This window comes from Manis javanica, chromosome 4, assembly GCF_040802235.1.
Source record: "Manis javanica isolate MJ-LG chromosome 4, MJ_LKY, whole genome shotgun sequence".
NCBI lineage: Eukaryota > Metazoa > Chordata > Mammalia > Pholidota > Manidae > Manis > Manis javanica.
The window spans coordinates 177,813,949-177,828,735 of NC_133159.1; the positions used below are offsets into that span (position 1 = coordinate 177,813,949).

General features: G+C 58.9%; 2 protein-coding genes across 20 annotated transcripts in view; both read left to right on the top strand.

Annotated features, from left to right (window-relative positions):
• Positions 1–5,679, top strand: part of LLGL2 (LLGL scribble cell polarity complex component 2) — a 32,417-nt gene extending 26,738 nt beyond the window's left edge. For 3 of the 11 annotated variants that reach the window (XM_036997137.2, XM_073235918.1, XM_036997139.2), the window contains exons 12-26: positions 2–69; positions 203–356; positions 445–549; positions 941–1,233; positions 1,335–1,485; positions 1,875–2,028; positions 2,651–2,767; positions 2,880–3,046; positions 3,476–3,740; positions 3,960–4,113; positions 4,411–4,439; positions 4,640–4,687; positions 4,889–4,931; positions 5,053–5,114; positions 5,289–5,679. In XM_036997137.2, coding sequence (XP_036853032.2) covers positions 2–69; positions 203–356; positions 445–549; positions 941–1,233; positions 1,335–1,485; positions 1,875–2,028; positions 2,651–2,767; positions 2,880–3,046; positions 3,476–3,740; positions 3,960–4,113; positions 4,411–4,439; positions 4,640–4,687; positions 4,889–4,931; positions 5,053–5,114; positions 5,289–5,359 — 1,881 coding nt within the window. In that variant the 3' untranslated portion in view covers positions 5,360–5,679. Of the gene's footprint in view, position 1; positions 70–202; positions 357–444; positions 550–940; positions 1,234–1,334; positions 1,486–1,874; positions 2,029–2,650; positions 2,768–2,879; positions 3,047–3,475; positions 3,741–3,959; positions 4,114–4,410; positions 4,440–4,584; positions 4,688–4,888; positions 4,932–5,052; positions 5,115–5,211 lie in introns of all 11 variants that reach the window. The other 8 variants (XR_005055568.2, XR_005055569.2, XR_005055570.2 and 5 more) reach the window with 8 other exon arrangements.
• Positions 5,680–11,416: 5,737 nt separating this feature from the next.
• The window catches only part of MYO15B (myosin XVB), a 31,321-nt gene continuing 27,950 nt past the window's right edge, over positions 11,417–14,787 (top strand). For 8 of the 9 annotated variants that reach the window (XR_012130873.1, XM_073235919.1, XM_073235920.1 and 5 more), the window contains exons 1-4: positions 11,417–13,470; positions 13,862–13,925; positions 14,165–14,316; positions 14,435–14,509. Coding sequence is in view for 8 of the 9 variants with exons in the window: in XM_073235919.1 (XP_073092020.1) it covers positions 11,417–13,470; positions 13,862–13,925; positions 14,165–14,316; positions 14,435–14,509 (2,345 nt within the window). In the remaining variant the exon portion in view is untranslated. The remainder of the gene's footprint in view (positions 13,471–13,861; positions 13,926–14,164; positions 14,317–14,434; positions 14,510–14,787) is intronic. The other variant, XM_073235921.1, reaches the window with a different exon arrangement.

Below are 14,787 nucleotides of genomic sequence, written 5' to 3' on the forward strand. Positions count from 1 at the left end.
GGAGTGGCCTATCGATGGTGGCACCAGCCTGGCCCCAGCCCCACCCCAGAGGGACCTGCTGCTCACAGGGTAGGTAACTTGGAGGGTACTCTCTTTAATAGGATATGCAGAGGGTAGGAGCAGAGCCCAGAGTGGTGCATGCCCCTCCCAGGTACCCTGGCCCTGCACCCCCTTACGGCTGACAGGCAGGCTCTGCCCACAGGCATGAGGATGGCACTGTGCGATTCTGGGATGCCTCTGGTGTCTGCTTGCGGCTACTCTACAAGCTCAGCACGGTGCGAGTGTTTCTCACTGACACAGACCCCAGTGAAAACCTCAGTGCCCAGGGTGAGGACGAATGGCCCCCTCTCCGCAAGGTGAGACCAGGAGCCTAGGAACCCTGGTGGGCAGGGCAGGCTGCGGCTGGTGCTTATGACCACTCATGGGCCTCCTCTCCCTTGTCAGGTGGGCTCCTTTGACCCTTACAGTGACGATCCCCGGCTGGGCATCCAGAAAATTTTCCTCTGCAAATACAGTGGTTATCTGGCTGTGGCAGGCACAGCAGGGCAGGTACCAGGCCGGGCTGAGGGTGGGAGCAGTGGGCAGGAGTGATTAGGTGGCTTCACGCAGCATCCAGGCCCATGAACTTCCTTCGCAGGATGGGGGTGGGGGCAGCAGGGACAATAAGCAGCTCCCCAAGCGCCCACCAATGGTGTCAGCAAGAGCACCGTCTGTCCTGTGGCTCCAGGCTTCCCCAGTGCATAGAGATTGCCTGATCCCAAGACAGGGATGCCTTTGAGGGAGCTGTTGTCCTCTCAAAACCAGAATTAAGGGCTGATGATTGGACAGAGGCTTTTGGACCCTGGCCCTTGGCGTGGGGGCCAGGTCCTTTGCTTCCCCCTTCTCCACCAGCAGGGTCCCTTGGCATGGGGGTTGCCCAGACCATCACTGCCCTTCCTAGGTGCTGGTGCTGGAGCTGAATGACGAGGAGGCAGAGCACGCTGTGGAGCAGGTAGAGGCTGACCTGCTGCAGGACCAGGAGGGCTACCGCTGGAAGGGGCACGAGCGTCTGTGTGCCCGCCCGGTGCCCGTGCACTTTGAGCCTGGCTTCCAGCCTTTTGTGTTGGTGCAGTGCCAGCCCCCGGCTGTGGTCACCTCCTTGGCCCTGCACTCCGAGTGGCGGCTTGTGGCCTTCGGCACAAGTCATGGCTTTGGCCTCTTTGACCACCAGCAGCGGCGGCAGGTTTTCGTCAAGTGAGCAGCCCTCCTGGGGTGGCCGGGGCCCAGGTCTGGGAGTGGCGCCCGATGAGGACACTCAGGCCCTGGCAGCACTCACAGCCTAACATCCCCTCCAGGTGCACACTGCACCCCAGTGACCAGCTAGCCCTGGAGGGCCCACTGTCCCGTGTGAAGTCCCTAAAGAAGTCCCTGCGCCAGTCCTTCCGCCGAATACGTCGAAGCCGGGTGTCTAGCAGGAAGCGGCGGCCAGCTGGGCCCCCAGGAGAGGTAAGGCCGAGGCCAGCTATGATCCAGAGCAGAGCTCAGAGCAGCCATAAGTGGGTCTGAACTACCTCTTCTGCCCCGGCTTGCTTTGTCTGCAAGCAAGGCTCTGAGCCACACAGTGGAGGCTCACGTCCTGCCCACAACCCACCAACTATGTGGCCTCAGATATGTCACCATTGCTTCTCTGTGTCTTGGCTTCCCCAAGAGTTAAAGGCAATGATTGTAACACCTTGGGGTCAATCCTCAGTAAATATTCCCAGGCAGGTGGTGGCATGAGCTGTGGCCAGTGTTCCCCTGGAAGGATTGGTGGGGAGCAATCCGATGTCTACACCAGAGGGGGCAGGGAGAGAGGGGAGGCGAGAGCCGCACCTCAGGCCCAGCCCAACCCACAGCAGGTGCAGGAGGGAAGCGCCAGGGCAGAGCGGCCGGGCCTGCAGAACATGGAGCTAGCACCCGTGCAGCGGAAGATCGAGGCCCGCTCAGCAGAGGACTCCTTCACTGGCTTTGTCCGGACCCTCTACTTTGCTGACACCTACCTGAGAGACAGTGAGTGCTTAGGCAGAGGTCTGCCTGACTGGTGGTGCTATTAAAAGGGGTTCCCTTTGCCGGCAGGGGGAGACTGGAGCCCCGCCTGCCTCCTTCCCTCCCCTTCCCGGGTCTCCAAGTCAGGTTGCCCGGCTTTCACATCTAGGCTCGACAGTCCTCCAGAAGTGCGGCCTTGGACACGTCACCTTGCCTTTCTGGGTCTCAGCTTCTCCCCCTGTAAAACGGGGGACTGTCTTCCTGCCAGAGTGCTGTGAGGGTTGGTGCCTGCTGGTACCCAGTGGGCCCTGCAGAAGCTCTCTGGCTGCTCACCCCTGCTGCACTCCTGCCAGGGCAAGGGTGCATGGTCGGGGGCTGTCTGCAGCTGTCCTGGGTTTGGGATCATTCATGCTTGGGGCTCTTGGTTGTCAGTGTTCCCAGCCTTTCCTGTCTACACCCCAGGAGGCAGGTAGCACCCACAGCACTCTATTTGGTATAGGAGGATGCTAAGGCTTATGAGGTTTGCTGACTTGACCCTAGAGTCACACAGGACTTGAGTAGCAAGGCCAGGATTTAAGTCCAGGTCACCTGGCTTCACCTGACCCTCAGAGCCAGGGGTTAGATATAAGCCTTTGCTTCCTGGCAGGCTCCCGCCACTGTCCCTCGCTGTGGGCCGGCACCAATGGGGGCACTGTCTACGCCTTCGCCCTGCGTGTGCCCCCTGCTGAGCGGAGAATGGATGAGCTGGTTCGGGCAGAGCAGGGTGAGTGCTAGGCAGGGGGAGAGCAGAGGATGCTTGCTCACCTAGGCTGGGGGCAGGGTGGTGTCTTCAGCCTCGCCGCCTGCCTGACCACCAGCTGCCTCCTTCCTGGTAGCTAAGGAGATCCAGCTGATGCACCGAGCACCCGTGGTGGGCATCCTGGTGCTGGACGGACATCACGTTCCCCTCCCTGAGCCCCTGGAAGTGGCGCATGACCTGTCGAAGAGCCCGGACATGCAGGGAAGCCACCAGTTGCTCGTTGTGTCAGAGGAGCAGTTCAAGGTGTCTCTTGGGTGAAGGCAGGGTCCCACAGCAATCTCCGGGACATCCAGGGGCTCAGAGTCTGGCACAAATGCCAATGGCTGGGACTCACTTAAAGTTGTATTTTCAGTTGGTATGTGAAGGGGGGCTGTGGAGGCACAGGAAAAGAATGGGGTCTTGGTGGAGTCCCTGGGCCCAGGGTCAGCAGTGGGGACACTGAAGCAGACCTGTGTCTGTGGGAGGGACAGAAAACAGAGACGTGGATATGTGGCCTTGGCATTCCTTGCAGTCCAAGTACACGCTGAGGGAACACCAAGGCTGAGCAGGCTTTGCTGGGAAGCAGGGCCCAGAGGCGGCGCCAGGCAGAGAAACGAGAGGTCCTTGCTTGGCTGGTCAGAGCACTGCACACTGGTCCAGCCGTGGGTGTGACCGGCTGCCCTGTGCTCCCAGGTATTCACACTGCCCAAGGTGAGTGCCAAGCTGAAGCTAAAGCTGACCGCCCTGGAGGGCTCACGGATACGGCGCATCAGCGTGGCCCACTTCGGCAGCTGTCGAGCTGAGGACTATGGGGAGCATCACCTGGCTGTCCTTACCAACTTGGGCGACATCCAGGTGGTCTCGTTGCCCCTGCTCAAGCCCCAGGTGCGTTACAGCTGCATCCGCCGGGAGGATGTCAGTGGCATCGCCTCCTGCGTCTTCACCAAATACGGCCAAGGTACACACGGGCAGGTGCATCTGGGACCTCTGCAGGCAGCACAGGGTGGGGGCTGCCCCTGCATCTCCAGGGCTGCTGGGAAGGGCAGCCAGGGGCGCTGTGGCCAGGGCCAGGCTGGATTGGCCTGAGGGAGAGAGCTGCAAGCGAGGCTCTGGCCCCTGACATCCCCTGGGAGGGAGGCCTGGCTGGCCTCACCTGCAGGCTTCTTCCACCACCCAGGTTTCTACCTGATCTCCCCCTCGGAGTTTGAGCGCTTCTCTCTCTCTACCAAGTGGCTGGTTGAGCCCCGGTGTCTGGTGGATTCAGCAGAAGCCAAGAACCACAGCCACCCCCGCAACAGATCAGGCCATGAGAAGGCTGTGGGCCGTGCCAGGTCTGTAAAAGTGCCTTAGCCCCAGCACTGACCTCCACCAGGCAAACGTGGGGGGCTAGCCAGGGTCCTGCTCCCCTCTGAGCTTAGCCCACCCTCCCAGTCCTGGTTCTTTGCCCCACTTCACATGCCCCTCCCCCTAGGCAAGCTGCCATCCAGGGCAGGGCTTGGTTTACCTCCTGGGGGCCCTTGCTCAGGGCAGGCCAGGCCAGTTGGCCTCATTCTTCATGCGACCAGGGCTTTCTGAGCCAGCTGGCGAGCCTGCTGGCCCCCCGGTCCTCACCATCTCTCTTCCCACAGGATCTCAGGGAGCCAGAGTGGTGGAGAGGGTAAGGCAGGCCTCTGGGGCCGGGGACGCGTGGGGGCAGAGGCGTGGCGAGCACACCTGGGACTGGGAGGTGGGGAAGGGGCCTCAGGCGAGCAGGTGGCGCTCAGGTTGGGAGCAGAAGCAGCATCCCTTGTGTCCTGGACAAGGACGGATCTGGGGCAGAGGGCCCAGGGCTCGCCTGACCTGGCTTCTACCCTCCAGAGAGGAGGCCTGGCCTCGTGATGGAGCATGCTCTGCTGAGTGATGAGAGTGAGTCCGGGCGGGAGTTGGTGGGCTGGTGCGCGGGCTGCTCCCGGAGGAGGCTTGGAAGGCCAGGGGGGCACTGAGGACCACTTCCCTGAAGGGCAGACCCCCCCAGCACCACATCAGTAAAAGGGGGAGAGAGGCTTGTGTCTGGCCCAGCACCCCCCCCATCCTCACCAAGCCCCTGGTCCCCACCCCTGCCTGCAGAGGTCCTGACAGCCATCCAGAGCACGCTGGAGGGGGGCCGACGGTGAGTTACTGCTCAGGTATATGGGGGTGGGGCAAGGCACCAGGGGGGCTCTGGGAATGGGGGTCCTCGTCTGCCTGCCCTGAGTACCCATGGATAGTGACTGCCCTGCCCTTGCCCACAGGAGCTCTGGTGATTGGCATTCTCAGCGACTGGCCATGGGGTACAGCCTCAGCAATGGGGCAGGTAGGGGCTTCTGGGCACTGCTGTGGGGTTGGGGGGCAGCGGGGAGGGTGTGTTCCTGGGGAGGAATAGGAGGAAGAACCCCCACCTCCCTCCCCAGGGCCCTGCAGACCTTTGGATCCATTCTAGCCCTGACACATGGGCCTGCTCGTCCTGAAAACCCATGTCTGGTCTCAGGGCGGGTGGCCGAGGCCCCTTCCTGCCAAGGATGCTCCCGAGTTGCTGTCACTCCCTTCACAGCAGACTGAGCGGGATGCACACCCAGGCTGCACGATGAACACACACTACTGAGGGCTCCTCCCTGGGGCACTGTTCACCTGGGGAGGCCTGTGCTGGGGAGCCGGGAGCACCCCCAGCCCCCACCCTGCTGCTGCTCCTGGCCTCAGGACAGGAGGAGCCCCAGAGCCCTGGGGCTGAGCCTCCCTGTATCTCATCTGTCTCGGTCCCTTTGTCAATGTTGCACATTTTTTATCCCCTCCTCCCTTTTTGTAGGCTGGGTTTTAAATTATAAAATGTAACTGTCTCTGGGTGAAAAAGAATTTTTAATAAATACCTTATTACCTCTTCACTGGACTGGTCCAGTAATTTTAATTTGTCAGAAGTGTCCACATAAATGAACATGATCATTAGCTGGCTCCTTGCCTTTTTCCCTGGCGTCCACCCGCTGGACCAGGCTGGTGCCCAGGAAAACCTGTTTTTTTAAGCCATCTGAATCAGAGCCAACTGTACTTGGCGGTACCTGAGCGCCGCACGCCTTCATCTCGGGAATAAATAGTGAGAGTTGACCATCCGGAATCTGCTTCCCTGGGACGGGGGCAGAGGGAGTCCCCTTCTTGCTCCTGGTGGCCCTTTTTTGCTGTCAGAAGGGAAAGATACCCATGGTATCTCAGGCCTGGTGGCTTCTTCCAGGCCTCGGGGAAGGACTTGGAGGACATGGAGGTGAAAGGTCTTACCCCCGGGCAAGTGGCCAGATGAGACAGCTGTTAGGTCCTTACAAGCCAGGGGTGTAATTCTACTTGGGCTGTGTCTCACTCATCTCCGTCGATATCCTCCTGTGTGCCGGGCACTTGGGGCTCAGAGCCGGCCCCTGCAGTGTGGTCCCCACCTCACGGGGCTCACAGCCCTTACAAGTGTGGGAAGTGTCAGGATGAAGGGCCTGGGAGAAACGCTGCTGCAGGGGCGAAGTTTCCCTGTCTCGGGAGAGATGACCAGGAGCCTGCTGGACGGAAGGCACGGGGGTGGGCAGACCGTTCTGCACAGAGGATGGGGGATGGCAGCCTGTGAGGAACTGGGCTGCTTCCGTGGGAACGAGTGAGAGCCGAGGGCGGCTGGTAGGAAGTGTGCTGCAGCGAGGCCGCCCAGGGCCAGGGCCAGACACAGGACCCGTAGCGCCCTGGGAAGAGGGTTCTGCTGAATGTACCGCAGCCCACCCTGCCCTGAACAGCAGAAGGGCCTTTCGGGAGGACACCAATTCACTCACAGCGGAGGAGCAGAGGCCCTGGTCCCGGGATGGATGTGCTGTGGGAGCGCCCTACCCACCTGCCCTCCAGCTGAGCATGTCAGCTTGAGTCTCTGGGGAGGAACAGTCCCTCAAAGGGAAGAGGAGTGCTATCCCTGGAAGAGGTGGAGAAGGGACACTGGGCGGGGAGAAAGAGCCCCAGATGAGGGGCTGTGCACTCACCCTGCTGGACACTGAGGCAATGGAAGCATCTGAAGGACTTTAAGCAGGGAAATTCTATGAGATTTATTCCTCTCGAGACCACTACATTTTAAATCCCAGCAAACTGCACTCGTGTGACCTCAGTAAAATAACAACCTGCTCTACATCAGTTTCTTCTGGGAAATGGGATGACAACAGTGTCCCCTCACCATCTATTGTGAGTTTACATCAGTCCACAAGGTTAATGGGTCAATGACCAGGGTCAGGAGAACACATTAGAGTTTGATTACAGGAAGTCTTTATTGTTATTATTAAAAAAAATCAAGCTTTACTGTTTATACTTTGGGTTAGCACTGGGGTCCTCTGTCGGTAGGTCAGAAGACCATGCACCAAAAGTGAGTGCCAAGGAAGGATGGGAACCCCACATGCCAGAGGACAGCCTCCCACCCCGGCCTGTGGAGACGTGTGGTGTTTTGACTGTCAGTTTAAGGGGCCTGCAGTTGATTTACCCAAGTTAACTCACAAATGGACATGTAGCATAAAGTTTCCTGCCAAGAAAAAAGAAGATACCAATGACAAAGCAAATTCCAGTCAATCAGAAGGAAATGGCTCAACCAACCCTTGCATAGTTCAGAGGAGCATTGTGGCTATAGCAATCAGCATCCGACTGATCAGGTTGAATAAGAAGAAGTCAACAACCCCACAAACACACGTGGAAATGTCCTTTGGAAATGGATTTATATCCATGCCCATTAAGGATGAGCTTTGCCTTAAGTACACAGTGCTCTGAAGTCTTAGCTAATGGTGGTCATTTGCATATTTCAGTTCTAAGAAAACATCCTCCTACTGGGGATGTGAGATCAACTGTTCTTATTGATAGGACTGCACAAAGAAGGGTTTGACATTCTCTATAAAGTGGATTTAGGAAGCTGGGCTGGAGCAGAGAGAGAAGTGGGGGATACGGTCCCGGCAGCCACCATCCAGGGAGAGGTGATGGTGGTGGCGAAATGCAGCTGTTGAGAGGTTGAGTTGACAATGATCCCTCCCAGAGGGAGGGGTCACTGCTGACTCCAGGGGCCTTGGAGATGTACTACAGGCAGCTGGCCGTGGGACCTGGAGACTCAGATCTGAGGGTCTCAGGCATCCGGAGGTGGGAGACTTGGAAGTCAGGTAGACCCACCCCTCCAACACTGGCTTTGTCCGTGATTGGCTCTGTGACCTTTGTAGATGACCTCAACCTTGTACTTCAGTTTACTTATCTGTAAAATGGGGCCTACCTCAGAGGATTGTTAAGGATTGTATGAGAGTCTGTAAAAACTGCGCCTGGCTCCTAGTAAACCCTCTCCAGAAGGGGTGTGCATTACTGTGGATGGTGAGGAGGCCAGGAGAGGAGGCAGCGGCTCAGGAGGGAAGAGGGGGTGTGTATGGAGCAGTGTCAGAAGACGGCTCACCCAGACCCCAGGGGCTCACAGTGTCCGAGGAAAGCAGGTAGAGGAGAGAGTGGCGAAAGCAGGAGGCAGAGGAAGGAACCGGGATTGTGGCTGGGGACAAGTCGTTTGTCCAGGGGGTTCCCTGGAGATTGTTGCAGGTCACACAGCCAGGCTGGGGTGGGGACCAAGCTGGCTGTTCCAAAGCCAATTCCCAGGAGAAGCACTGTGGAACAAAATAGCAGGGACTGAGGGCCAAAGTTTGGAGTTTGGTCCCTAATTCCTCACTTAGTGGCTGTACCTCCTTAAGCCACTCCTCCCTGAGCTATTGACCACCTGTGAAATGGGGTCGCATCCCTTTCTAGGGTTTGGGGAGCAGTGATGCCGGGAAAGGACCTGAGGCTCAGGGGCTAAGAGTTTGAAATGCCCACCCAGCCTAGGAAGGCAAAAGCCCTGGCCTGGACCCACAGGAAGGGGAGGGAGGCACCTGGGAAGGTAGGTGGAGATTGGAGAGGTGCACAGAGCCCCCCTGTCTGCCCCTAAGCTCGCAGGACACGGTATTGGGCCGGGGAAGCTCAAGTTTTGTTTGTAGGTGTTTAACGAAGTTCTCCAGTGGGCCTTGGGAGACAGGCTCCGTGGGTTGGCATCCCAGCTTTGACACTGTGACACTCAGCTGTGTGCCTCAGTTGTATCATCCGTCAAACGGGAATCCTTATAACACCTCTTCAAGTGCTTTCAAGGGTTAAACGAATTCATATACAGTGTTTAGAGCAGTGCCTGGCACATAATAAGCTCTGACGTGTTAGCTATTTCTTGTTATTTTTCCAGGGCAAAACCTTTCTGTGTTATTATTTTAATTATAAAATGCATACAGAATAGCAAGTCAGGAATACAACCTGATAAATCTCCACAAACTGAACAGACAGCGTCACCCACACCCTGGGAATCCTTGAAACCTTTCTAGTCATGACCAGCCCTCCCCCCCTACCCCCAGCCAGGGCACTGCCCTGGAGATCAGCCTCCCTCTTTTCATACTTTATACACAGACTCACAGTGATTTATTCCTCTCCCATGTCTGGCTTTTTTCACTCCCCATTGTTTGTGAGCTAATCCATGCATGTTGCTGGTAGCTGTGGACTATTGTCAGTACTGTGTAATAATCCGCTGTGTTAATACATCACCCCGTGTTTCTCTCTTTACAGGTGAAATGAACCCTCTTAATATCATTGTCCTTTGGCTCCCTCAGTGGTGGTGCTGGGGAAGCAAAGCTTATAGACTTTCACAGTAAAAGTTACAAGTTTTATGATTTATATGGTAGCTGATGTTGCCCACAAGCTTGTGTTCTTTGGGGACAGCTGCTTCCTAATCTAGAAGCAAAGGCCAAGTTGCTTCCTAATCTAGAAGCAAAGGCCAAGCCATTTTTTCTCCTTGCGCAGACCAGGCCTCTGGGTTGTGAGTGGTGGCCTGCCCTGGGAAATTGCGTGCTTGCAACAGCTCCAGATGTTCAGAGGTGAGTGAGACAGATGCAGGCCAACTGGAGAGTATTTGGAGGAAAGTTGCACAGTCTGGAATGTTATCTCCCCTGCTCTGGTTCTGGATGGGGCTGCTGGTAAGGTGAGGCCGGTGAGCGGTCAGCAGGTGCACAGAAGTCCTGGTGGGACAGGTCATAGGCCCTGGCTGCATGTCTCAGCCAACTCCATCCTGGGTGCCCCAGAACCTACCCTGCCACAGTTGCTCACCCTGGGGCCCTTCAAACAGTCTCATACATCCTGCCTGGGTTTACCAACAGTATAACTAACCATCTAAAACAGGCCCATGCCCAGTAGAAAGATGGGTAAGGGATGAGAAAAGACAGGTCTCAGAAAAGAAAACAAATGCCCTAAGAGAAGACAAACGCTTTTTTATTTTCACAGGGACATGAACTTTAAAGACATTGGGATTTTATTTGTCATATCTCAGGGAGGCAAAACTGTTAGGTAACACCATGCCTTAATGCTTTGTGGAAGTGGGTGGTCTCCTGTCTTGCTGGTGGGAGTGTAAATTGGTAAGGCCTCCATGGAGGAAAATTTGGAAATCTCCAAATTACAGATGTGTATACCCTGTGGTCCACAATTCTACTCAGAATTGCTTCTACTTGGGCACAGGTGAAATGATGCTGCAGTGTTGTTGTTGTTTGTAGTAGAAACAAAAGGTGGAATGAGGTAGCAACCACTTCGGATGTAAAAATCTATCAATAAAGAACTGGTTAAACTGGCACATTTTATTTGCTGGAATACTATGCAGTTATAAAATAGGAAGAAAAATCTTTATGTACTGTTATGACATCTCCAAGTTAATCTGTTAAGTTGAAGAAAGTAAAGTGAAGAACCATGAATTAGATAAGCTTCCATTTGTTTTTATCTGCATGGATAGCTCTGGAAGGACATAGAAGAAATGGGTAAGTTCAGGAAAAAAGTGAGTAGCTGAGGGTCAGGAATGTGAAATTGTTATTTTGTGGATTTTAAACTATGTGAATGTATTACCTGTTCAAAAGTTAAATATTTAAACAACACACACATTGGGGTAATCCAGAATTTATGGGGTCTGGTTATGTTCCACGAATCAAAGGAGGTACACAAGCCTTTGCTTCACACCAGTTCAAGGTTTACATTACGTTTAGGCAGTTTCTTTCGGTTATATTTCACAACCTAAAGGTCTAACAAACCTAATGGAGTTCTTGCTGTGCGCTAAGGTCGGCTTGGTCCCAGCCTCCTGGAGCAATCCCGGGTGCTAAGGGAGGAGGGTGGGCGACCCTTAGAACTCCCAGGAGGAGGAGGACGGCGCAGGCAGGTTCTTCCGGCACCCCCCCCCCCACCTCGTGCTGGGAAGCAGAGCATGGGCCCCTTCCTGGCGCGGTGCCAGGCCGTCCTGGCTGGCTGAAACCCCCGGGAGGCACGGTTGCCCGGTCCACGGCCTTTGTTCGCCGCTGCAGCGTCTCCTCTTTCCTGGGAGGCCTCCGCTCCATTGTGGGCAGAGGGGGTCAGGACCCGCGCCACCTGCATTATTGATGCTCGTAAGGCTGGAGCCCAGGGGGCTAGATTGAGCCGGAAGCCCCGCCGTAGCAAAACCGGTGTTCGAAGCCTGGGTGCGCCGCCGAGGGCTGAGGGCGCCAGTGGGCACCAGAACCTCTGGAAGCGGAGAGGACGGAGACACCGGGAAGCCTTCTTCACTGGCCCGCCATGGGCGGGAGAAAGGGCAAAGCGCCCCAGCGCCCGGGGGCACAGGCCTCCGGGGAGCAGGAGTCCGGGTCTGCCGACGCAAAAGGCGCTCCCAGCCGGGAACGCCGACAGCACCGCGCAAAGGCCGGCAGGGCGAGACCGGCCTTGGAGCCCGCCACCACTGGAGGCCAGGGGGCCCCCGCTGGCCGCAGGACGCCCACCGCAGACAGGAGCGGCGGCCGCAGACACCCAGGGGCCGGGCCACCACCGGAGGCCCAGGAGAGACTAGGCACTGCGCGGCCCCGCGGACGCGTGCCGAAGGGGAGCAACGAAGCCAGGGACCGCCGTGCGCAGCCCCCGCAGGAAGAGAGCCTCCCCCGACCAGAAGGCAGGATAGGCGTGCGCGGCCGCCGCAGGAAGAGAGGAAAAGGGCAGGGACCCTCCGCAAGACAGGGCCGGGGAGGGACCCGGAGCCTCGACGGTGGTACCTCGGGCGGAGACGCAGGCAGCTCCTGCCCGGACAGCGAAGCCCGCGAGGCCCGGGAAAGCGGCCCCCAGAGCGGTGGGGCCCCGGAGCTGCAGCCCAAGTCGGAGCAGACGGACACGGGCTCTGGAAGCACCCAGACCAGACGGGAGTTAGTGCTGGAGCCTGGCGAGAGCTCGAGCAGCGATGGCAGGGGCAGCGACTCGTCCCCCGCCAGGCCCCGGAGCAGGGAAAGATCGTCGGAGGCGGGGCCGCAGGCAGTGGCCGAGGATTCCGGGACAGACACCAACTCAAGCCTGGAGGAGGCTGGGCCTGGACGGAGTCCCCGGGCAGCCCCAGGGATGGCCAGCAGGGCCACTGGGATCGAAGACGCTGAGCCGGGCAGAAAAGCTACAGCCTCCAGCCCCCTCGAGGGTAGCCGCGGGTCTGTTTCCCAGAGCTCGCAAGCTTCTTGCAACCCCAGGCCGGCCTGGGACGCGGGAGAAAACTGGACGCATCCAGAGGCTGAGGCGCCGGGCCCAGAGCGCGAAAGCGCCAAGGCCTCGACAGCCCGGGCGCGGCGCCGCCAGGTCGGAAAGGTGGTGGGGCAGGTGCAGGTGGCGGCGGGCGAGGGTGAAGAGGGGGCTGGAGGCGGAGACGGGCCCGGGGACCCAGCGCCGCTGGCCGCTCTCGTGGCGCTAAGCAGGCTCCGCGCGAGGACCCCGCCAGGCCCCGCTCCCCAAGCCACGGGTCCCCGCCGCCCCGGCCTCAGGGAGCGGCTCCTTCGAGTGGCCAGCGTCCTGGGCCTCCTGCGCTGGCTGCGGCGGCGCCTGGGGCAGAGGGGAGAGGGGCGGGGGGCGGGGCCGCGGGCGGGCGACGGGCGGGGCCGGGGGCCGTGGCTGCGGCGCCGTCTTGGGCTGCGCCTGGCGGGAGCAGTGGGGCTGGGAGCACCGCCGAGGGCTCCCCCTGGCGGCGGCCCGAGCTCCACGCAGGTTGCGGAAAGCCCCGCCCCCGAAGACGCTAATGAAGACGAGGACCCGATTCCGGATCCCAAATTCGCGGTCGTGCTCCCCAGGGTCCACAGGGAGGGGCGGGCATCGAGTAGCCGGAGCTCCGAGGAAACGTCCGTGGACCCCCTCGCCGGGGAGGGACACGTTTGGGCTTGTGCGGGGGCTTCAGGGGACAATGAGGGGCGCGGGGCGGGTGGAGAAGGGGTGGCTGGTTCCCGCCGAGGCTCTCTCCTGGGCCCGATTGCCCCCGACGAAGCCCGAGACGAGGGCGGCTCGGGCAGTGGAGCGGGGCCTGAGACCTTGGAAGCCGAGACTCTGGTGCACTGGGCACAGGGCTCAGCCCCCCGCGAGGACCCTGGTCTTAGCACTGGCGTGCTGCTGCCCCGCCTCACCTTGGAGGCCCGCGGGCGGCGGGAGAGGAGCCCAGGCCCCTGCGGGTCCCGGATGGAGCCGTGGGAGCCGGACGACGAGGCCGAGGAGGCGCTGGAGAGGCACCTGGAGCTGAGCCTCGGGCCAGGCCTCGAGGCACCGCACTTTCCTGGTGCCGAGGGCAGGAGCCTTGGGAATGGCCTGGAAGACACCGAGGACCTGGCCCGACTTCGGTGAGCGGCCGCAGTTCTAAATCCGCCAAGCCTATGTCACACGTTTCCTCATAGCCGAGCCTACCTCCTTTTTTATAAACGGTGTCCTTAGAAGGGATTTTGCTTCACAAAAGTTAAACTGGCTGGAGGGGGCAGGTAAGGGGTGCAAGTCCGGTGCTCCCGCTTCGGAACTTCTCCAGTCGGCACAAAGCGTCACTCAATCAGCGGCATGGTCTTGCTTGTAGCCCCCCCATGGATGGCAACTTGCTTGGCAGCCAGGCCCCTGTTTGTTGGGGGCAGGGCTGAGAGAGGGTGCAGGACTTGCCTGGAGAGTCTTTGCAGCCAGAGGCACACTAACCTAGGTCCTCCTTCTGTCTCCCATCCCTGCCCCTCCACCCCGCTGTCCCCACAGACCTGTGTGTGACAGCTCCGTGCTGCTGTGCCTCAAGAAGAGGTTTCACCTGGGCCGAATCTACGTATGGGGGGACCCAGGGAGGCAATGGAGGGCTGGCATTCCCTTTCCCCTGGGATCAGAGGGCCCGACAGCACTGCTGCAGTTTCTCCTTCCTTCTCCCTGGGCTTGCAGATAACCCTGTCTGCAGACCTGCAGAGGGAACTGGGGGTCTAAGCTGGGCTGGGAAGCTTTGGAGCCCTACTCCATCTGCACCCCTTGTTCCCTCCATTTTCTGATGAGAGCTTCTGCATTCTCCCCCAGACCTTTGGGGGGCCCCTTCTGCTCGCTTTGAATCCCTGCCGTCCCCTGCCTCTCTTCTCACCTGAGGTCCTGGCCAGCTACCGTCCCGCGAAGGCGCTGAATACCACCCCGTACGTGACTCCGCTGCACCAACACTCTGCTCATCCCCCTGGGTAGCTAAGGCCCAGCATGTCCCATTGACTGAAGTCCTGAGGACTGTGGGCACATCCTGCCTACACCTAGGAAGGCCCCAGGTGCCCATCTCTGGCAACCTTCTCATCTGCCCCCCAGACACATCTTTGCCGTTGCAGCAGCAGCCTACTGCCTGTCACAGAGCACCCGGCAGGGCTCCTGCATTCTCCTAGGGTGAGTGGTGGCTGCCCTGAACCCAGAGGCCACACTGAGGCCCAGAGCAGAGAACGGGAAGGCCTGCATTTGATGCTGCTGGTCTGGTCCACTGCTGGGTGGCAGCTCCGGACTTTGTCAGGGCTGTGCTTCTGGCTGAAGTCACCACGTGCCCCTTGAACAAGGCCTCAGGGACTTTCTTCGGTTTGGTCTCCCCCCTGGGTCTATCTTCTGAAGTGCTGTGGGGTTTCCTCTAGAGTGGGTATCATTTCCAGGGGGACATATCCCCACTTCCCTGG